This window comes from Octopus sinensis, linkage group LG14 (assembly GCF_006345805.1).
Source record: "Octopus sinensis linkage group LG14, ASM634580v1, whole genome shotgun sequence".
Classification (NCBI taxonomy): domain Eukaryota; kingdom Metazoa; phylum Mollusca; class Cephalopoda; order Octopoda; family Octopodidae; genus Octopus; species Octopus sinensis.
The window spans coordinates 24642441-24667417 of NC_043010.1; the positions used below are offsets into that span (position 1 = coordinate 24642441).

Sequence of the window (24977 nt, forward strand, 5' to 3'; positions counted from 1 at the left end):
CATACCCTGTTCTGTTTAATTCACTTGTAAGGGGTATTAGGGCTATGCAGAATATTAAAGGTGAAAGTGAGTCACCTTGAAAAATTCCACAGTTGATGTTTATATTTTCTGAGGCAAGTACTCCATTAGAGTGGTATAATTGGAGATTCGTATTCCACAACGACATATTGTGCTTCAGGAAGTTTGAAATCACAGGGGAAATTTTAAAGATGTCCAGCGATCTCAAGATCCATGGATGCGGTATACTGTCGAAGGCCTTTTTATAGTCAATCCATGCGGTGCTGAGATTTCTGCGCTTGTTGTGACAGTTCTCAAGGATCATACGATTGATTAGCAGTTGATCTTTGCATCCGTAAGAGCCTCGGCGGCATGAATGCATATGTTTTCTCCGCCAGGATAGATGTTAGGATTTTATACGTGGTGGATAGACAGGTTATAGGCCGATAGTTTTTTGGAAGGTTGGTTTCGTTATTCTTTGGGAGTAGGTAAGTAATGCCACTTGCTAACCATTCAGGTGTTTTCTTTGGGTCTCTCAAAATTCCATTGAGCAGCTGAACTAGCTTACCGTGTGCGCACGGGAGCGATACGAGCCAGAAATTCGGCACCCTATCTTTACCGGGGGATTTCCAATTATGGGCCTTCGTGAGTGCCTTTCTTAGGTCTGCTATTGTGATGTCTTCCATGCTTGTTGTTGTAAATTTTGTTAGGATCCTTCAGTTTGTATAATCCAGTCTGCATTTATGTTGTACGTCTTCTTGTCACTCCAAATCCTTTCCCAAAAGTTTTGAACTTCTTCCATGGGAGGGGGGTCTTTAACGGTTACTTTCTCCTTCCCTATTTCTCTGTAGAATTTTTTGGCATTGGATGTGACAGCTTATTTTGCTTGTAAAACTTGTTTCTCTTCTCAAATCTTCGTATTCTTTGGGCTTTTGCTTGGACTTTTTGTTTCAGCGTTTCTTTTATTGATATCAGTTCTTCTCTTGGTGAGGATCCAAATTTTCTCTTCATCTTTCTTCCTGTTCTGGATCTTACATCATTTCCACATATTAGTTCATTTAATATTGATATTTCCCCTCTCATAAATTCAATCTCTTTTTCAATTTTACTTCTCCAGTTTGATTTCTTCCCAGGTTTTGTTTTCTTGTTTTTTCGGGGGAATACAGCTGGTTTCAATTGCCCTAGCAGAAGCGTAAATAATTTCATTTAACTCAGTAAAATCAGGTTTTAATTCTCGTATTATTTCATTTGTTACATAGTTGCCAATTTGGATTTGTTTTTTATTTTGTTTGTATTTGAGAGTTTATGAAGCGGTTCTCTATCATTCATACTTGTATGTCTTACAACTTCAAGCGTATTCAGGATTTTCTGCCTCATTTCTGCCATAGACTCTCTGTGTTCTTCAGCAAATGCGAGATCTTCAGTTACTGTTGTTTTACGTTTTCCTGGCTATCTTTAACAGGTACAATAGAATTTCTTGTATCTTCAGGCCTTTGCGTACTTTGGTCAGATGGCAGTCTTTCAATTAAGCCTCGTGGCGGGCTATACTGTTCATCTGATTCTTCATTTCCTTTGTGTCTTATATTTATGTCATTTTCCGTTGCGTGCTTGATCGCACTTATTCACTGTCTGTGAGTCTGTTATTTCTAAAGATATCCCTCCTCACATTTGCTAATTTGTTCTCGTCCAAATAGGGCCTACTGTCTTGATTCCGTGTTCTCCATATACTGTAAGAGTTTGCGGTGTGTCTCTCTTGAGATGGCCTACCTAATGCATAGTAATAAGCGTATATTACTTCTTTATACTCTTCTCGGGTCCATTTGTTCCGCTTACATTTTTCTTTCTGTGGTGGTTGTGGCGGTGAACTTGGAGGGCTCGAGTTGGGGGATTTCCCGTTCAAGTGACCGTCCATGTCCGTATTCGGAGAAGAGTTTGTGCCAGTTGATGACTTTTCGATCCCAGGCTGGCTCTTCCCTGGGGGACGCGCTTCCAGATTAACCATAGGACAAGCGATTTGGTATACTGATTTAGTTTTCCTTTTAGTTTCCAAAAACATTTTGGTGCTACGATAATGTTATCATTTTTAGCTTTGATTGGCTCGTGGGGAGACGGCCATCATTGCCGTTACAATTATAATCGTACCATTATAGCAGCCGTAGTCGGCTTATTATTGTTATTATCTTCACCATTACCATCACTATCATCATTATCACCACCATTACCATCATCATCATCATCATCACCATCACCATCACCACCATCATCATCAATGATATTGTCTTATGTGTAGTCACAGCAGTATCTTATTATTGTTATTTTTGTTTTTTTATCATTATCACCATCACAGTAGTGTCTGTCTGTCTCGTTGGCTGGCTTGGTGGTTGGCTGGCTGACTGTCTTCAATGCCAGAGTTCTTGCCTGTCAAATAATACTTTCATATTTGGTTAACAATAGAGCCGAGGTGAGGTTTGTGTGTGTGTGTGTGTGTAGATAGATAGATAGAATATCAGCACTATTACTATCTTTTTTTTTGGGGGGGGGGGGGTCAAAAAAAGTTCAGATTTTTACTACTATTAGCCTTAAGAAAAATTAAGGAAGGGGTGTCCTGTATTGTTTGTGAGTAGAGAAGTTGTGTTCGACCAGAGAGAATCTTAGCATCATCATTTTTTTTCTATGTGCGTTTGTGTTATTGCAATAAAAAGTGTTTGTATATTTCGTGTAAGGTAATATTGTGGAGGTTGAAGTTGACTTTTCTAGAGATGTTTGTATGTCCAGTTAGAAGAACAGGTGTGTTTTTGCAATAAAAAGTATATGTTTACATTTATATTTGAATATTCAGGGAGGAAGCAAAGAAAAGTCAGATTTTCATAGAAAGTTTTACGGTTTTGAAAGTCCACAAAAAGAAAAGCGTGATGTTTTTAGAGAGAAGAAAAAAAAAAGGATGTTTACAGAGGCAATTGTGGGTATCAAAGTTTTTAAAGCTGGTCGAATGTATGATTGAAAACTGTAGATATGTAAATTTGTAAATTTTCTTAACTTATTTTGAAGGGCTGTTCTGTATTATTTGTGAATAGAGAAGCTGTGTTCGACAGAGAGAATCTTAGCATTATTATTTTTTCCATGTGCGTTTGTGTTATTGCAATAAAAAGTGTTTGTATATTTCGTGCAAGGTAATATTGTGGAGGTTGAAGTTGACCCCTCTAGAGATGTTTGTATGTCCAGTTAGAAGAACAGGTGTGTTTTTGCAATAAAAAGTATATGTTTACATTTATATTTGAATATTCTGGGAGGAAGCAAAGAAAAGTCAGATATTCATAGAAAGTTTTAGGGTTTTGCAAGTCTACAAAAAGAAAAAAAAGAGAAAAGCGTGATGTTTTTAGAGAGAAGAAAAAAAAAGAAAGAAAGAAAAAAGGGTGCTTACAGAGGCAGTTGTGGGTATTAAAGTTTTTAAAGCCGATCGGATGTATGTTTGAAAGCTGTAGATACGTAAATTTGTAAATTTCTTAACCCACTTTGAAGAGAATTTCAAATACTCACGAGGTATTGTAGATGTTCCAGTCTTTGAGAGTTATTTTTCCCCGTTGCTAAACTGGCCCATATTAGTGTTTCTATGGCTTTCGGCCACCGAACTGTATTATTATTATTATATTATTATTATTATATTATTATTATTATTATTATTATTATTATTATTATTATTATTATTATCATCTTGTTATAGCGTACGTCGAACGTGCGATACAACAGTTATAAAAAGAAATGGATATGCATTCAGCTATCAAGTCAGTGCATATGCATGTGTGAGTGTGTGTGTGTGTGTGCGTGTGTGTGTGTGCGTATCCGACGGGCTTCTTTCAGTTTTTACCTACCAAGTATGCGGGGGTTTATAGATTTATAGTAGATTCCCACCACAACTACAAAAGACTGACATTGCACATGAATAAGAAATCGATGTAAATACAAGCGTAATTAATATATATATGTTTCTTTATTGCCCACCGGGGGGGGGGGCTAAACATAGAGGGGACAAACAAAGACAGACAAATAGATTAAGTCGATTACATCGACTCCAGTGCGTAACTGGTACTTATTTAATCGACCCCGAAAGGATGAAAGGCAAAGTCAACATCGGCGGAATTTGAACTCAGAACGTAGCGGCAGACGAAATACCTATTTCTTTATTACCCACTAGGGGCTAAACATAGAGGGGACAAACAAGAACAGACATAGGTATTAAGTCGATTACATCGACCCCAGTGCATAACTGGTGCTTAATTTATCGACCTCGAAAGGATGAAAGGCAAAGTCGACCTCAGCGGAATTTGAACTCACAACGTAACGACAGACGAAATGCCGCTAAGCATTTTGCCCGACATGCTAATGATTCTGCCAGCTCGCCGCCTTAATATGTATAGCAGTGGTTCTTAACCGAGGTCCATACGGTCCCTGGGGGTTCATATAAGATTTTGTAGGGTCCACACAACATAATAATAAATAATAAATCTACAATAGTATTCTAAGGGACCCTGAAAAGCTTTTGCTTTCAATGTATCTATTACTAGAAACAGTCAAGTTTCTTTCTCTGCTTTTTTACATAGATCAACCTATACAAGTTAAAGTGTGAATAACAAGATCATAATTTTGACAGAAGTGTCTATAAGACTAGGTTTTTAAATATCCCGCAAAATAAAATAGTAGCGAAAGAGGTCCGTAGATTAAAAATGGTTAAGAACCCTTGATATATAGGATTGCTGTTGTTTGTGGGATTAATTTTGTCAGCACATGTCCCATTTCAATATCACCTCTAACTCCTCGATGTTTTAAACGGAATTCCCTTTGGGCAGAGCATTCAAATCAGAACTCCGTTTACAAGGAATACATCACCTCGATACATTACTTCTAACTAAATCCTATTTTGATCAGTGCCATTATTTAAATGATCTATGATCTGGTAAATAGAGTTCCTCTCCAGAGGACTGTTGATAGATATTCAGAGACTACTTTAATCTAATGTCCTCTTTCGCTTCTGTTCTTTTTCGAGATTGGTACCATTTTCTGGCAATCAAAGACCCCGGGCGGCTTGACAAGAGCCATGGTGCTGATGACGCCTATCGATGCAGAAACATGAATCTGTGTTGTCCTCTTGTCTCCAAACGAAAAAAATTGTCGTTTTTTTTTTAATGGCATGTAACTATGGAGAAATTCTTAATTTTTGACATTATCTTCCTTCCTCATTCGGAGTCAATCACAAATGAGCCTTGGCATTTGTTTACGTTCTTGCGAAGAAAAAATAATTTCAGTAAATCACCATTTTAATTGGGCATATATTTAATATACCTTCATTTGCGTTTGCCGTCCAAATCCTTGCCACTGGCCACTCAATAAATCTCTTCCAACTCATTTTTGATTTAATTTATACTTGTATGTACCCATGCGTGCATACGTGAGTGTGTCTAGGTAAGGGTATATCAATGGTTGTATATATACATAAATACGTGTTTGTGTGTGTGTGTGTGTGAACCGCTCATAACAACGGCCCACATATGGTTTCAGTATTCCAATGTGGGACTTACTTGACCTTTGAAAAGATTCACAGATGATCACAGGTCTGCAGAATTTCTCATTCTAAAGAGGAAGTCTAGTCTTTGGGTCGCTGTTTAGCAATAATATTATATATATATATATATATATATATATATATATATATATATATTATATATATGAGGTCAGCTTGAGAAAGCATCAGGGATTGTGCGAGATATACAACACGAAATATTCAATGGCTTCCATACGATCTAATGGCCAGTGAAGTAACGAAATATCGGATTAATTAAATGTACGAAAATTAATTACTAAGTATTATACACCCGCGCACACATGAACACACACACACACATAGACAACAGACATGGACACATACACACACACTCATATATATATATATATTACAGAAATAGATAATTGCACTCACAAATGTTATATATATATATACATACGTATATATAAGTGCGTGTATATACATACATATATATACATATGTATATATATATTATATATATATATATATATATAATATATATATATATATAAATTATTAAATAGTGCAATACAGTTCATTGTTGTACCACTGTCTTATATATATACACACACACCACACACACATATATATATATATTATATATATATAGAGAGAGAGAGAGAGAGAGAGAGAGAGAGAGATAGTTATATCTATATAAATATGTATATGTATATTTATATACATATATATATTATATATATGTATATCTATATATCTATATAAATATTTATATATATATATATATATATATATATATATATATATATATAATATATATATATATACATATATATACACATATACATAAATATATATTGAGTGTGTGAACAGTTATATGTATATCTATCTATCTATCTATATATATATATATATATATATATATATGTATGTATATGTATATACATACATACATACATACATACATACATACATACATACATACATACATACATACATACATATATAATGTGTGTGTGCATGTGTTGAGAGAAAGAGAAAGAGAGAGAAGAGAAAGTAATTTCAATTATGTTTTAATGATAACAAAAACGGAAATAATTAAATGCAAATGAAGAAAAGTTAATTAATAAATGATAATGTGTAATTATCGCCGATTTCCCTGGGTAAATTTTAAATGATGCAAAATGTCAAATCTAAAGAGTGAACTCTTACAAGATTTTTTTCTAATTAATTATTCTCATGTTCTAATTCTTTGAATGTTTGATGCTTATAACGGTCATATGTTCCCCAACCACCTGGTGCTTATGTGCTTTTAACAGATACTAAGACAATTAGGATTTAGATTTCAGACAGAATTGGCCCAGACCATAACTAACTTAATAGCACCACTAGAGAAGACATTTCATCATGTTTCACGTTACTGTTAATGTTTGGGCACCACAGCTCATTCGAGTGAAGAGAAATATCGGGGCGTGTATGTTGTTAATCTAAGATTTGTGGGAGGAATTCGTCAAGAAACTGCTCGAATGCTATAAGGCTTTTTTTTTTCTTTACTCCCCTTACATGTCTTGGCATGACGTTAAAGAGAGCAGGAACAGTTGAGGTGAGTTCATATTGTTACCGAAGATTCGAATCAAATTCAGGATTCTTTCGTTCCTATTAATGTTTAACTGCGGACAGTGGTATGAATATATTCATGCTGGATAATAGCCGTATAAGTATCCCAGTACTGAGGAAGGGTTTCAGATATCATGGGCTCTCTCTTTAGGGTTTACTCTTTTATAAAATAGTATAAGGAGTTTTAAAACTTATTACCTGAATATGTGGGTGAACAGAGTGGAGCGCTTCATATTTTGGCTGGCCCTTTTTGTCAATTCCGAGGAAAGAGGCTGAGAATGGCATTCGTAGAGTTTCCTAGTCATATATGCATATATAGATATACTTCTATTCTCCATTTTTTAACTGAATTGTTGCGTTTTATAGGATTTCTCTCCATAAATTTACAACACATCATTTACAAGTATTATTTTCATACTCGCAAATTTATGCTTGCAAACTACCAGCAAAATATGAAAAATCAATACTAGAAATCTTTTTTAGAAGCCCCCAAATTAAAGGAGGAATCTAAATTCAATCTTTTTACACCTATGCATATATATATATATATATATATATATAAATGGAGTTGAACGAAGATGTTAATAAAATTCTTTTACTTTCGACATATGTTTCGAAGACAACATGGTTTTATTCCAAAGGAATAAACGGTGTAGGATGCAATCTTCTCACCAGGAAAGAAAGAGAGCCTCTCTCAACAAGACATTATAACAATTACGATGACTGCCTATATGATAAACAGAACGTTATTAAATATTTTTTAAAAAACCGTTAGTAGATTTGACGTCAAAGGCAGATAGTAGGAAGAGAAGGGTTAAAGGAATAATAAGTAGAGAACCAATAGAGAGGGAGGGATACGTAGATTTAAAAAAATGTTCAAAGGCTTAGAAATAGACTTCTCTATTGAAGTAAAGTGCAAGTTAAACTAACTGTTCAAACTATAAGGACTGGCGAATTCACTTATATTAGTAAAATGTACATTTCTGCCAGCGTTTATATTTGTACGATCGCTCTATAAGTGTGTTTACAAGGGGATTCTTAGAGAAGAGAATATGGAAGAGTTCAGAGTTGCAAATGTTACAAAATCTCTTGCCCTTATCGAAAGGAAAGGATACGGACAGTATGAACCAATCTAACTTAAAATCTATATTGTTATCTTTAAGATGCCAAACCAATTTACTTAGCCCTATACTATGGCGTTTTTTGCTATCCCTAAATGTTAAATAATGATTTGAAATTCTCTTGGATAACTGGCTCTCTTTCTTTCCTGATGAGAAGATTGCATCCTACACCGTTTATTCCTTTGGAATAAAACCATGTTGTCTTCGAAACATGTGTCGAAAGTAAAAGAATTTTATTAACTTCGTTCAGCTCCATTTATTTATTTATTCGTCTATAACACACAAATTACTGCACATTAACCCGGAGTTTCTACCTTTGGATAGATCGCTTCAACCGTGTTTCTGACGTGAATTTGCTACCCTGGTATCGGTTCATTGAATTTTCCATGTTAACGGTAAACATAGAATAATTCATTCACCCATTGAAATATATATATATATATGAGTGGTAGGTAATGGACAGACCGTAGTTAAACTCTTGGTTTAATAGTGACACGAATGAAGAGTTTAATATGGGTCTTGTACTAGCATGAACTTAAATATTTACATCTATTTAACCATCTCACACCGTCTCTGATGAAAGGATATCCATAATATCCCAGAAATAGCTGTAAGTCTGTATCTCTTTCCTTATACATTTCCTGAAAACTCCTCACAGCCTTGGCTTTGTTATCTCTTTTTGTCATATATATATATATATATATATAATATATATATATATATATATAGATATATATATATATACATTGCGGCCAAAATGTTCAGAACGGCATTGTTTTCGTCAGAAAATTAAGTATATGTTTTTATCAAAATTGTTTTATATTCTATAATTTTCACAGACAATAAATACAATATCAATTGTTATTGTTTGAGATTTTGGTGTAATTTGAGAGGATAATACAAAAGTTATGGATGATTTAGTGATCTACTTCAAAACCCATGGCGGCCTAAATGATCAGAACGGTTGAAAATAATCAAAATAATCAAAAATGACTGAGAATACTGGAATTATTTAATATTTAGTGTGAAGCCCTTTAGCTTCAATCACACTCTGACATCTTCGACTGCATGAGGAAATTAAATTTTCAATTTCTTGCTGGGTGATCTTATTCCATTCTTCCTGAAGGGCATTCCATAATTGTTCAGTTGTTTTAGGATTTCTGGCTTTCGAACGTTCTCCTAGAATATTCCATACATTTTCAATAGGATTGAGATATGGGCTTTGAGCAGGCCAATCCATAACAATAACCTTTTCAGCCTTGAAGAAGTTCATGACCACCTTAGCCTTGTGACATGGGGCATTGTCCTGCATGAATATGGGTGGTCGCTTAGTTGAATTTCTCAGCACAGGCAAGACATGATCTTTTACAAGTTGTTTATAAACTCCTGCATTTACCTTTCCATGTAATCGCACCAAAGGGCCCACACCATCTCCAGATATCATCCCCCAAACCATGACACTTCCTCCACCGAATTTAACACTAGTCTTAAGGCATTTAGGCGACAATTTTTCACCTACTTTTCTACGAACGTACCTTTTCCCATCTGAGCCAAATAACATAAACTAAGATTCATCACTGAAATGCACCGTTTGCCATTTTCTTGAGACCACAACACATGTTCGGTTGCAAAGGTAAGACGACACTTTTTATTCTTGGAGCTGGTCAGTGGCTTCACTGCATTTGCTCTTGCTTGTAGGTCATGTTCAACTAAACGACGAGACACAGTTTTTCGAGATAAAGTTTTCTTCAATACAATTCTCATTTTTCGAGAAACAGCAGCAGCAGTTTTAAATCTGTCCTTTTTAACCAACTTTACCATAGCACGATCTTCTCTCTTGGTCGTTTTTCTTGGCTTACCTGTAAACTTTCTTGCTTCACACGAACCACAATCATCGTAGACCTTAAGAATACCGTGTACAACACTTTTTGACTTGTTAACAATCTTTGCAATAGATCCAATACTTAAATTATCCTTCCTTCGAAGCTTAATAATCTGCTGACGAATTGGTAACGGAGTAAGTGGCATTATATTAACAAAGTACACTGCAAATATTCTTACTAATGTTTAGTAAACGAACCGTCACGTAAACAAATTCAAAACATTAGAGTTCGCTGGTTAAATATACTAAAACATGCAGTAAAAGCCACCGTTCTGATCATTTTGGCCGCCATGGGTTTTGCAGTAAATCACTAAATCATCCATACCTTTTGTATTATCCTCTCAAATTACACCAAAATCTCAGGCAATAACAAATAATATCGTATTTATTGTCTGTGAAAATTATAGAATATAAAACAACTTTGATAAAAAATTTTATCTACTTTTCTGACGAAAACAATGCCGTTCTGAACATTTTGGCCGCCACTGTATATATATATATATATATATATATATGAGAAATCAAAAACGGAAAATACACACACTTTACATATAATATAATTTTTAATATATCGACCGGTTTCGCTTTCGCTATTCATGATTTTATGGTTTACTTATTTGAATATGTATTTTCTTAAGAAGAAATTTTTGTCCATGTTGTGTGTGATGATATTTACGAGTGAATGACTTCACAAGTAGAAAAATAAGGGGAGATAATTGGTTATCGTCATTATTGTTGTTGTTGTGAGCAAGGGAGATAAAAGTTTAGTTTTCGGTAAGGTTAGGGGAATATATATGTACACACAAAAAAAAGGTTTCGAAAAACTTGTTTAGTGACGGGATTTATGTACAGTGATGTAATCGTGAATTGAAATATGTAAAAAGATAAAAGTTGGCTATGTGTGCATATTAAGACGTGTTCTGTATTTTTCAATGAAAAAGGTTTCTTAAAAGGTTCTTGTGGGTTGAAGTTATTTTTTCACGTTTATACACAACACCGCTTGGCAACCGGTGTTGATTCAGTCAGTGACCACCTATAACGAAACCGGTATGCCATTTTATAATGATTTTTATACATTTTAATATAACTTCAGCCCATTTGCTTGTATATATATATATATATATATATATATATATATATATATATCCTTTAAAAAAGCCTTTTCACGTAATTACACATTGTGCGGTCTCTTTTACTTAATATTATATATATAATAAATCAAAATAAGCAACAAGTATATCCGAGGTAATGTGGTTTCATGCTACTTCAAGTAGCATGAAACGATTGTACCACATTACCTCGGATATACTTGTTGCTTTTTTGATTATAATCACCCCATGGATTTATATAGATAACACCATACAAAATTCTGGTGCCTTTGACTTAAGTAGCATATTCATCTGAATCTAAATTTTGCTGAACTTATATATATATATATATATATATATATATATATATATATATATATATATATATATATATGTATATGTCGAATCCCGGACCGGGCTGCGTGTTGTGTTCTCGAGCAAGGCACTTTATTTCACGTTGCTCCAGTTCACTCAGCTGTATAAATGAGTTGCGACGTCACTGGTGCCAAGCTGTATCGACCTTTGTCTTTCCCTTGGATAACACAGGTGGCGTGGAGAGGGGAGGCTGGTATGCGTGGGCGACTGCTGGCCTTCCATAAACAACCTTGCCCGGACTTGTGTCTAGGAGGGTAACTTTCTAGGTGCAATCCCATGGTCATTCATGACCGAAGGGGGTCTTTACCCCCCCCTTACCCTTTATATATATATATATATATATATATATATATATATATATATATATCCTTTAAAAAATCCTTTTCACTTAATTACACATTGTGCGGTCTCTTTTACTTAAAACATGTTTCAATTATATGGAGAGATTTTACCTGCAAGGCAAATGTTGGCATGGGGAAGACGCCGACACCTCGCCAAAACTACAGGGGCCTTAAGGAGAAAAACGTCCCTGAGGAAAGATAACAAACGTCTCCAAGGAAAAAATTTACAAAAGAAGTGCGCTCTTCAGAGGTTATGCACAAGGCAGCAGCTGAGCAAGAGTCTTTTTTGTACATGGAGCAAAAGATTGTGCAGCAGCTGACCTGGCTACAGCAAGCAAGCACAAACAAGGAACTTTGCCCACACCGCATGGCCACGACAGTCAACAGACACGGGATGACCTCCCCTAACGCCTGCACAGTCGTCACGCCAATAGTTTTACTAAATATTGGGGGACTGTTGCATCATAATAAAAGCAAAATTTCTTTCCTGAGAGACCTTGCTGCATGCAATCAAGCCCTTTGCATAGCACTCGTGGAAACTCACTTCAGCCCTGATATTGAGGATGCAGAAGTACACGTACCAAAATATGCCATACTGCGAACAGACAGAAGGGAAAGGACCCATGGTAGAGTTGCTGTATGCATTCGTGACGACCTCACACCCCATGTCTTACTGCCATACTCAAATTTGGTACGTGACACTCTAATTGTATAAGATAACATAATATAGTCATAATATAGCCCTATTCATGGAGCAAGCTGTACTCAGACCAACTAAGGCGAACAACATTCTGCATCTCTGCTTCACGAACAATATGGATATCATTCATGATGCGAAAGTGACGCCGATACTAGTCTCGGATCACAACATAATAGAGCTGTCTATGTTTGGGCCGAAAGTAACCAGAGACATACAGCCTAAAGGAAGCACCCGAAATCTCTCCAATCTGAACTTCCGCAAAGCAGATTGGAAATCGATCCAAAAAGAGATCCGCAGAGAGGACTGGCCGACATGTCTCACCAAACCAGTCATTGACATGAAACTAGAATGTTTCATGTCTTCTGAGCAAGCCATATGCCAGAAATATGTCCCAGAGCACAAGGCCAAAACAAATAGGAAAAAGATTCCAAGAGAGAGGAAGATCCTCATGAGACGACGGACGAAGATTGCAAATCGACTCAACCAACATCCCAAAAGTAGTGAAAGGTCCCACCTAAAAACAACACTGATGGAGATCGAAAAAAGGCTGCAACAATCCTATGTGAGGGAGAGAGCAAAGAAACCTGGGTTATAAAAAACATTAAATCAAACCCAAAAGCCTTCTTTCATTACACGAAAGAAACAGTCTCAATACACTGCAAAATAGGACCCCTCCTCCAAAACGATGGCTCACTCACAGACAGTCCAACTCGGATCAGTGAGGTACTGAATGACCAGTTCAAAACTGTCTTCACCATTCCGTTGGAACACATACAAGTGAACGAACCAGTGGACTTCTTTGCCGCCTCACCTATATACAGCCAGGCAGTTACGATGGAATACATTGACATTAGCGAAGAAGATGTACTACTAGCCATAGATGAATTGGACACAAACTCAACTGCTGGTCCTGATAGTCTCCCAACAATCCTCCTCAAATCGTGTAAGCATGCTCTGACAAAACCCCTCCAGATTCTCTTCCAGAGTTTTCTTGCAAATGACAAGCTGCCAAGCAAGTTGAAAGAGGAAATAATACACCCAATCCATAAAGGTGGAAGCAGAGCAGATGCCAAAAACTATAGCAAAGTCATGGAACGGATAGTCAGAGGGAGACTAATCGCATTCCTTGAAGAAAATAATTTGCTGAGTGATACCCAGCATGGCTTTCGACCAGGTAGGAGCTGGCTGACCCAGCTCTTACAACATTATGACTGGGTGTTGAGGCAGTTACTCAACAACCCAAATGTGGATGTAATATACCTTGATTTTGCAAAAGCTTTTGACAAGGTGGATCATGGTATGATATGCTACAAACTGCGTGATCTCGGCATAGCTGGAAAACTTGGAGAGTGGTTACATGACTTTCTGAAAGATAGAAGTCAGGCAGTAGTGGCTAATGGAGCCACCTCTATGAAAACACAAATAGGGAGCGGTGTTCCACGGGGCATTGTCTTGGGATCAGTGCTTTTTATAATGTCCCTCTCAGATATGCACTCAAGTGCCCGGATAGCCACCCTTGCAAGCTACGCAGACGATACGAAAGTCTCGCAGAAAATACAGAACTTCAGCGATGTTGCACATCTGCAGCAGGAGTTGGACTCAATTTACAGATGGGCTGAGGATAACAATATGCAGTTTAATGCTGAAAGATTCCAATCCCTGCGCTACCAGCTTCCAAAACTGAATATGAAACTTACAGGGTACACTGGTCCACAGGGAATTTCAATCCCAGAGTCTAAATCAGTGAGGGACCTGTGTATCGACATGAGTGATGATAGATCTTTCCAAGTGCACATTACCAGGATGGCGACAAAGTGCAGACGACCGGCTGGATGGATCCTGAGAACATTCAGAACCAGAGATAAGGAAACCATGATGATCCTCTGGCGGACATTCGTCCCCTGCCGCCTGGATTACTGCTCACAGCTATAGTCACCCAACAGTGTGAAATAAACAGCGGACCTTGAAGCAATCCAGAGAAGATTCACAAAGAAGATCGTCTCTTTGCAACTGCTCAGCTACTAGGAAAGGCTGAAACAGCTAAAACTCTACACCCTGGAGAGAAGGCGCGAGAGGTATGCAGAAATATACATCTGGAAGATCCTGGAAGGAATTGTGCCAAATTTTGGCATTGAAAGCTACATCAATGCCAGAACGGGACAACACTGCATATTGCCAAAGATCCCAGCAACGCCATCGCGCTTCAGGACCAGTTACTGCAGTAGCCTGCGTTTCAGGGACTCACAGCTTTTCAATATTCTCCCAAAGAGATTTCTTTAACACACTTAAACATTGCCCCAGCATGGCCGCGGCCTTCGGGCTAAAACATTTTTTAGGATTTAAGGATTTATATATATATATATATATATATATATATATATTATATATATATATATATATTACGTTTATATATTTGTTGTGCAAGATTTTTTATGTGAAGTCGTGTGTTGAAACAGACATTGTTGTATTTCGGAATGGTCATTTTGCCAGTTTAGCCAATAAAAACACACGCACTATATATTTGGTGTTACTTTGCTTCAGTGTTATTTATTTTTTACATTAATCTTAACCTTATTTCGGCCAGAGTTCTTTCGTCACACTCCTGTGACCTCATCAGTGGTCCTTTGTTTTCTTCTTTCTTATTTGTGTCTCTCCTTACTAACCGTCAGCCATTTTGTATTTCTATTGTATGTGTCTTCATTTTCGCTTAGCCAGCGGGGTGGCGTCATTCGAAAGCTAAAACAATGCTAACGCATTGAGACCAGCGATGTGTAACAACTTCTGATGGTCTGGTCGGTCACGTAATCACGTGACGTGATATATATATATACAGAAAAAAGTCAAGGTAGAAAATGCTAAAATAATTTAATAAAAACATTTCAGTACCATTTTCGGTCATTGAGACTTTTTCGACTGTAAGTATGGAAAACAATTAGAGTTTGGAAAAATTAAATGAAAATTTTTAAAAAGAATATTTGCATAGTATTCAAATACAAGGGGCATTTTCCTTGTTTCTGCCTGTCTCTGTCCCTCTTGTTTACTCGGACCCATAAGAGTAAACAAGACAGAGACAGGCAGAAACAAGGAAAATGCACCTTGTATTTCAATACTATGCAAATATTCTTTTAAAAAATTTTCATTTAATTTTTCCAAACTCTAATTGTTTTCCATACTTACAGTTGAAAAATCTCAATGACCGAAACCGGTACAGAAATGTTTTTTATGATAAAATTATTTTAGCATTATCTACCTTGACTTTTTTTCCATATATATGTATATATATATATATATATTATATATATATATATATATATATATATATATATATATATATATATAATATATATATATATACGATGGGCTCCTTTCAGTTTCCGTCTTCCAAATCCACTCACAAGGCTTTTCTCGGTAGAAGAAACTTGCCCACGGTGTCACGCAGTAGGACTGAATTCGGAACCCTATGGTAAGGACCCAAACTTCTCTGCACACAGCTGCGTCTGCGCCTATCTTTAACATAATGGGTCAGTGGTGTCAACGAACTTTAAAACATAGTTATAGTTTTACTAATGTACTCGATAAAATGTAAGTGACCCAGAGAATTAATTAGGAGAAAAAACATTGGGCGGCTCTCTTTTAAAATGAATTTTGTATTCGTGACAAAGATTACAATTTTTAGGGAAAGTGTCACTCCTTAGAGAATTAGTTGCTTTGTAGAAGAAAATATCAAAAGAGTTCATAACAATGGTGTGGATTCGAGTTTAATATTAACCCGGCGAAATGCTAAGTGGCGTTTCGTCCATCTTCACGTTCTGATTTCAAATTCTGCCGAGGTCAGCTTTGGCTTTCATCCTTTCAAAGTCAATAAAATAAGTACCAGCGGAGTAGTGGGATCGATGAAATCGACTTATTCCCTCCTCCAAAATTGCTGGCCTTGTGCTAAAATAGGAAACCAATATTAACCTTATAATATCTAAATTATCTCTATGGTATACATATTTATTCTTAATACACTGTGGCAGATTTCAGCGTGAATGTACAACTCGACATGCTAGAAACAATACCTAAATAACATACGGTGCACGAATAACATACGGTGCTGTTTGCTGTTCTTTTTACTGATTTTACAATTGTTTATTTTTTGTTTTGTTTTATTTTTTTATAGTTATAATTTTTTTTTACTGGTTAATATAGTTTTAGATAACCTGAATAAAAGATAGGATAGTAGGATAGTCGTGTCTGAAATGTATTCAATGATAGGCCTGCTCGATCATTGCTGACGTGAGGCTTAACCAAATAACATATGGTGGATAAGAAGAAGTTGTTTATTTTCTTCTATTTTATTTTGTCTGCGTATTTCATAATATTTATGATTAAGGAGCGTGTTTTTAAGGCAACGAGAAAAGAATGAAAATATGTTTGACAAATATGCTGACCAATACCTTGACAGAGGAATTTCTTGGGCGAATGTTTTGAGGAGGCTTCTGTAGACAAGCATAGATATACGCATATATATACATACATAGAGAGACACATATATACATAAGTATATGTATAATATAAATGTATATATATAATATATATGTAGATGTATATCTGTGTATACACCTATCTACTTATTTATCTATCTCAATATATGTATATTTATGTATGCATATCTATCTATCACTATGTATGTATGTATATATGTATGTATGTATGTCCGGCTTCATATGGATGCCTTGTTAGAACAGCGTATACAGGGTTATTAGCCTTGAGAAAACTTCTCATATAGACGCTTGAGGCATAAAAGCACTTGCTTATATGAGCCTTTCTAATACTAATACTGTTTCTGTATATAAATATATATATATAATGACACCCCATTCTCGCGCCATTTCCGCTCCACCGGTCACTCTTTGCAATACCTGTCTGTGTTCCGATTGTCCTTGTACGGTGGGGTGGGGCATCCGGATTCCTGTTTGCGCCGTGGAAAGGGATTAAGCTTCTTTGCGCCACACGCATGAACTCAACTCTCTTCCCCTCTTTATCTAACCTTCTCCCCTCCCCTCTCTCCCACTCACACCTACTTCCTCCCACCCACCTCTCCTCTCTTGCTCCGAGTCCTACTTCTTCTCTTCATTCCTACTCTCCTACTCTCTTCTCTTCACTCCTACCCACCTTCTCCCTTCATCGTCAACCCTCCCTCGTACCCCCACCCACTCCTACGCAATCCAACTAATACATCTGTTTGTTGTCTACACCACCTGTCTTCGTCTTTTGTTTTGTTTTTGTGAATTCTACCTATATATATATATATATATATATATATATATATATATACATATATATATGTATGTATGTATGTATATATATATATATATATATATATATATATATATATATATATATATATATATATATATATATATATATATGTATATATATATATATATATACGTATATATATGTATGTATGTATGTATGTATGTATGTATGTATGTATGTATGTATGTATGTATGTATGCATGTATGTATGTATGTATGAAGCTATCTATGTACGAGGCGATGCTGAAAGCTCCTGGCTGTAAAGGTATCGCGAAAGGTCTGGTCTTAAGCCGAATACCTCAACCACTAAGCTACGCACCGTTACATTTAAAGCTTTGTGTTGTATGAAAGCAGAGCAAGGGTCCACAGCTTTGAGGGTTGTGATTTCCTTAGTTTGGGGGAGTGAAGATGATTTTTCTCTCCACTGAAGTTAGTCGGGTATTTTTCCGGATTCCATGGAGAGCCTTCTTTGGGCACTTGCCTTGGCTCCCCACGGGAATAGGGACCCGATTCAGACCTATGTAATTATAGGAAATTTCGCCAGATACATTTCTTGCCCTAGGAAAATTCGCCAAGAGAAAACATATTACAGTAATCCCTTGGCTATTGCGAGTTTTACGCTCCAAAACCCCCGGCGAAGCAGAAACAGTAATGTACTGTTTATTTTTTTATTATTATTTTTATAATCTGTATATATTTATTGATAATAAATGCAAAGCAACACCACAGAGGAATCGACGTAAGCTTAGATAATAAACCGCGTTAAGTGAACCGAGATATTGCGAGAGATTACTGTAGCTTTTTCTCAAAATGGCGAATACATCAACTAACCTACCAATCAGAGAATGGCAATTTCTTTAAAATGAGTTATCTAGTTTACAGTCTGCTTGTCTGCCTCCTTTACGGCAAACTTTCTTTTGGTAAATTTTCCCCACGTCAATATGTTTATAAAGTTAGTTTTCCGGACACCAATCTATGTATGTTTCATTTAGTTTGGTAATATTGATTTCAAATTTTGGCCCAATGCCAGCAATTTCGGGTTGCGGGGAGCTAAGTCGATTACATTGGCCCCCAGGGTTCAACTGGTGCTTATTTCATCGACTTCGAAAGATGGACTAAGAATGTAAAAAAGGACGAAATGCCGCAAAACATTTTGTCCGGCGTGCTAACGATTCTGCCAGTCCGCCACCTTTTAGTTTAGCAATGTTGGTGTTTGTGTCTTTACGGTGAGGAGCGATGAGCTGCCAAAATCGTTATCATACCAGGCATAAAATGCTTAGCGGCATTTCGTCCGTCTTTAGGTTTTGAGTTCAAATTCCACCGAGGTCGACTTCACCTTTCATCGTTTCGGATTCGATGGAATAAATACCACCAGAACACTGGGATGGACGCAGTTGACTACCCCGTCCCCAGAAATTGCTTGCCTTGTACCAAAATGTGAAAGTGTTAAGCATGTATGTGTGTAAAGTCATATACATTTTTAGCAGCTTTTCGTCCGTCGCTACGTTCTGATTTCAAATTCCTCTGACGTCGATTTCGTCTTTCATCCCTTCAGTGACAACAAAGTAAGAACCAGTTGTGCACTGGGGTCGATGTAATCGACTAGAACCGAAATTGCTATCCAAAATTTGAAACTGGTATTCATATGTAGCTGTGTGTGTATGTACGTATGTATGTACATACGTAGGTAGGTATGTACATATGTAGGTATGTACGTATGTACATATGTAGGTAGGTATGTACATATGTAGGTAGGTGTATGTACGTATGTATGTACATATGTAGGTGTGTGTCTGTGTATGTGTGTGTGTTTCTGTGTGTGTGTGTGTGTGTGTGTGTGTGTGTGTGTGTGTGTGTGTGTGTGTCTGTGTCTGTGTCTGTGTGTTTGTGTGATAATTAAATAAGCATGCCAGTAATCAAACAAATTCATTTAACTCATACCCATACCCACACACATCTTCCTTAATGCACCGATTTGTTCTCATGTCTTATTATTCGATGATGTCATTGACTTTTTTTTTTATTTTCCTTCTATTTCAGAATGGTGAAATACGTTCCAATGTGACAAAGAGCTGATTTTAGAACATATTCACGGTTGAAAGACTTTCTAGAGATTCAGTGAATTTCAAGAAACCAGTATGACGTCAGAAAATGAATGCGATCTCTTATTCAATAATGCCACTGGTAATATTGCCAACATTCTTGAACTGAACAGGTTAAAAGTTCGGGATTATATCCCTGTCTTGCTTTATATTTCAATTGGAATTGTAATAGGCACGACCGGCAATGCTGCTGTTATGTATGTCTACAGTCGCAAGATGGAACGAACCGGGACAAACAGATTTGTGGTCATGCTAGGAGCGTGTGACTTCTTAAGTTGTGTATTTTCAATGCCTATGGAGCTACTCAGAGTTTCTCAACCGCATATTTTTAGTGGGCAAGGAGCCTGTAAACTCTCTTTGTTGATTGCTTCAGCGATCGCGATAGATTCTGGACTTATAATATTCGCTATTTCTATAGACCGTTACAGACGAATGTGCCGGCCGTTTGACAAACAGCTCACCCAGAGAATGGCTGAAATTGTGTCCGTGGTACTTGTAGTTATTTCATTTATGCTAGGATGGCCTTCATGGTTAATTTATGGTACCAGAAGAACACCGACGCAAAACAGCAAAGTCAGCGGTGGGTGTGAATGTGGTATTGCTCAATCCATGTTTGATACGATATATCCACGATTATTTTACTACGCTCTCCTTATTCTTTCGGTGGCTTTATTTTCTATAATTTTCTTGCTATATTTTCTCATTGCTATCAAGGTATGGAGACACAAAAATAAACGATTGGCAGCCACTAAAAATGTCTCAAATGCTATAGTATCTACTACTTCACCTGTTAAACCTTCAAGTAATTCATTGCCTGGCAAGAAAATATTACCTTATCTTCCGACACAGGAGAGCGAAATTTCAGTCGATTCGCGCAATGCGTTACCAAGTCAAAGAATACCAAAGCATGTACGGATAATTCCACATGGAAATAGATCTCCTTCAAAAGGAACACTTCTTCGTGTAACAAGAACTTCTTCCATTATGGCTTTAATAGCTGTAACTTGGGTTCTTAGCTATATGCCTCATATTATTTTGGTCATGCTGGAAATTCACGTAAAAGGATTTCGCGAAACATTGACTCCATTACAGGACATATTTTTCCAGTTAGCCATACGTTCTTATCTCCTCAACAACGCAGTTAACCCTATTATATATGGTGTATTCAATATGCGATTCCGGAGAGAAGTAAGACGAATAATTAGCTATATCCTACCACCTTGTGTTCGTCCAACCATTACTCCCACACAACCTTCTAGCCAGATGTGCAGTCAGCCGTCCATGGATGATTAGAACTCTTTTCCATCATGCGGTTTTCATTTACCATGCAAACAAAAAAAAAATGTTTGGCTCTTCTAATTTATTTCACATGTTCTCATCGCGTTGTTCGTTGGTAAAACATTTAATTACTTTTATACGGAGGTTCAATTCGAACTGTGCTACAAGGAATAAATCAATAGAATAACAGAGAAAAGCCTGGTTACATATGGATTGTTGAAACGAATGTTAAAAATAATATGTCACTTTAATGAAAGTAAAGTATTTTACATATAAATTTTTCAGTGACATCTTTAACCTGTATATATATATATATTAAAAAAAAAAGAGTTAAAAACGTATCAAGTGGAATGTTCTATTGAAAACATGAACTATGCAAATTGAAGTATTGAAGTTTATATCTTTAAACCTGTTTTGATATCTTAAATCTTTTCGGGCGAATGCTCAGGTCAAAACTAATAGAGCGCTTAAGCATTTGTAAAGAAAATAGATTGTTGCATAACGTCAAGGATTGTAAATATGGCTAATGTATGTGTGTGTGAGGTGTGTATACATGTGTATGCCTTCGTATATATGTATATTTATATATGAGCATGCGTGTGTGTGTATAAATATATATATATATATATATATATATATAAAGCATCAAGCTAATACACTCCGTGTGCATGTACTCTTATCCGTTCATTTTATTCGTTTATTTGAATTGACTGTGTGTGGGTGTGCATACGTTATTTGTATCGAAGGAATGAGACATGACTGTTCAATACATGTTGTAAAAGGTATAACTAGCTCTCTCTCTCTCTCTCTCTCTCTCTCTCTCTCTCTCTCTCTCTCTCTCTCTCTCTCTCTCTCTCTCTCTCCGAAGACGGGTTTTGCTCGAAACGTTATGACTCACGACTTCTCACATCATACAAACCAAACTTATTAAAATTTGTTGATTTTAATCGATATCATTGTATTGCAGAAGTGACATATATATATATATATATATATATATATATATATATATAAGAGTAAATATGTGAAATATTATTACTGTTAAAAACAGTAATAATGAGGTGGCTAGCAAGACTTCTACCTAAACAGGTATAATAAGAAATATTTTAATAAAAGAAAGGTAAAGATACCGCTTACTAAAAATAAAAGCGAAAGCTTCAGAAAACCACCAATTCTACGATAAATGCACACACGAGCAATATAATGAATATTTTTTAAAATAGGCCTACCTTCAGGATGGAATTTGAAAGTAGTTTACTACATACCCCACTATCAATTGATTTCATGCTGTGCATGAGAAAACATGCTTTGCATCGTCAGTTGGAGACAGTACATAACATCTATTTCTAAAATATTCATTACGTCAACTCGTGTGCGTTTCTAACTTTAAACGTCCCGCTCCGTTTAAAGAGAAAATTATCGTAAACAATAAAAAAGTAAATATGAAATCAATTGACATCGGGGTATGTAGTAACCTACTTTTAAACTCCATCCTGAAGGTAGGCCTATTTTTAAAAATATTCATTACATTGCTCGTGTGTGTATTTATCGTAGAATTGGTGGGTTTTTTTATATACGGAGATGTATTTGCATAGCGAGTGACTTGATCTGAGATCGTGTGCTTGAACGAAAACTGCAGAGTAGAAGGTGTTTATAAGCCATTTAAGAAACACAAAAACCGTTAGATTCACTTCAACATTTAAATTTAATTTGTCAGAATATTTTCGTCGCTTTGAGACCGCGACCTGTTCACTGACAAAACTTCGTGCTGCATCTCATATATATATATATATATGTGTGTGTGTGTGTGTGTGTGTGTGTGTGTGTGTGTGTGTGTGTGTGTGTGTGTGTGTGTGTGTGTGTGTATGTGTGTGTGTGTATAAAGTTAATCCAAACAAGAAAACACAAAAAAACACAACAACGCGAGGACGTGGAACAAATATAGTATTATTGGACGCTCAGGAAAGAAGGGAAGAAGGAGGGTTTAACGTTTCGAGCGGAGCTCTTCGGAAACATAGGAGAAGGAAAGATCCCGAGAAGGGAAGACAGAGGGAAAAAAAATCGTCAACGGTACACACGAGGTCATATTTTTATATATATGCGCATATATATATATATATATATATATATATATATATATATATATATAATATATATATATATATATATATATATATATATATATATATCACTTAATAGATTTGTGCTTGAAGATCTCAAATAGCTAATCGATACATCGAATATTCAAAAAACGTTTTCCACTTCGGGCATAAACTTTCTATCATTCAGAAAAAGCGCGACATAAAACTTCTTGGAATTAAATAACGTTAGACGAGTCGGAAAGACGAAAGTTAGACGCCCTCAAAGTAATATGACGCTGGGCAGTTTAAGCTGATCTGGCTGATATGAGGCTAACTTTAGACCGGTCTCAACAAATAACGAAGATTAGCAAAAATAAATACAAGTGGAGAGCATGAAATATGACGAAGAATATTAAATATTATTAAAAGATAAAAGACAAGTCCAAGTTCCCCTTCAAGATGAGGTACAGGCTCGAGGATCTGTCAATATTGCTAAGGCATTCTCGCACAACATTTGTGAATATTAATACTTTATTTTCATCGATTTTTTTAACATTCAACGTCTTTGTTAATCTTCGACACGTTTATTGCATGCTTTGAAGTCGATTTTGATGCCGTTTATAGCAGCTCCATTATTGATGTACAGACACCTGCATAATTCTTGTTTAAAGACTGGAATCTATTCGTGTATTTCTCATGCTATGAACAATAAAAAATTTTAAAAAAACAGTAATAAAACTTTCTAAAATGGTTTGTTTGGTATAAAATTGTAATTTATGCACATGGCCAGTAAATTTGAAAAGCTAGACATAAGTCGATACCATTGATACTAGTAAATAATTGCTACTTTATTTCATTTACCCCGAAAAGTTTAAAATCAAAATTGATCTCCGCAGGATTTGAACTCAGAGAGTAAACAATGGAACATACAAACAAACTACTTTTCCGACTTCGGAACGATTGTGCCACCTTGCTTACATTGCGCAAAATTATAAGGAAATTTCTTTCTAATGTAGCCTAAGGCCAGCAATTCTGGGGCGAAGGCTTAGTCACTTGTATCATCCCTTGTATCTGACTGGTACATTACGCATTCTGATCAATAAGTATCCGAACTGTTGCTATAGTAATGAGGCTAAAGCAGGCAGAGAAAAGCCGCTTGGCACAGATTGAACTTGAACTATGTTGTACATACGCACTAAGTTTTAACGTTCTAGCTCATTTCCGCTGCTTACAGCAGTGCTTGGCAGGAAGGTGTGTGGCGTGTGATCATCGCATTGTACATGATAGAGAGAATTGAGCAGAGAATCTGCATCAAATTTTGTCAAAAGCTTGGCGATACCCACTCAAAGACCTACACACACAAAATTTTCGAAGAGTTTTCATCGTTCTGGACACAATCAAGGAGAACTTGTGCAACTGAAACCCGAGTGTCCTTTTGGTCAGCTGAAGACAGTCTTGGCGCAAACTTAGCAGACACATGTCTCTTCAATGATAATGGACTGAACTGAACCGTAACTAATCTTCACATCCTCTGATAACTCACGGATGGTGATTC

The 24977-nt window shown here is 36.2% G+C and overlaps 1 protein-coding gene across 2 annotated transcripts; it reads left to right on the plus strand.

The window, feature by feature from the left end:
* Positions 1-4072: 4072 nt before the first annotated feature.
* Positions 4073-21404, plus strand: LOC115219201 (cholecystokinin receptor type A-like). Of its 2 annotated transcripts, XM_036508731.1 has the most exons (2): positions 4073-4117; positions 20271-21404. In XM_036508731.1, the coding sequence occupies exon 2, from the start codon at positions 20280-20282 to the stop codon at positions 21354-21356; it is 1077 nt and encodes a 358-aa protein (XP_036364624.1). In that variant the 5' UTR covers positions 4073-4117; positions 20271-20279; the 3' UTR covers positions 21357-21404. The 2 variants fall into 2 exon arrangements, with proteins under 2 accessions (XP_036364624.1, XP_029645181.1); XM_029789321.2 differs by lacking the exon at positions 4073-4117 and having other exon boundaries at positions 20007-21404.
* The last annotated feature ends 3573 nt before the right edge of the window (positions 21405-24977 follow it).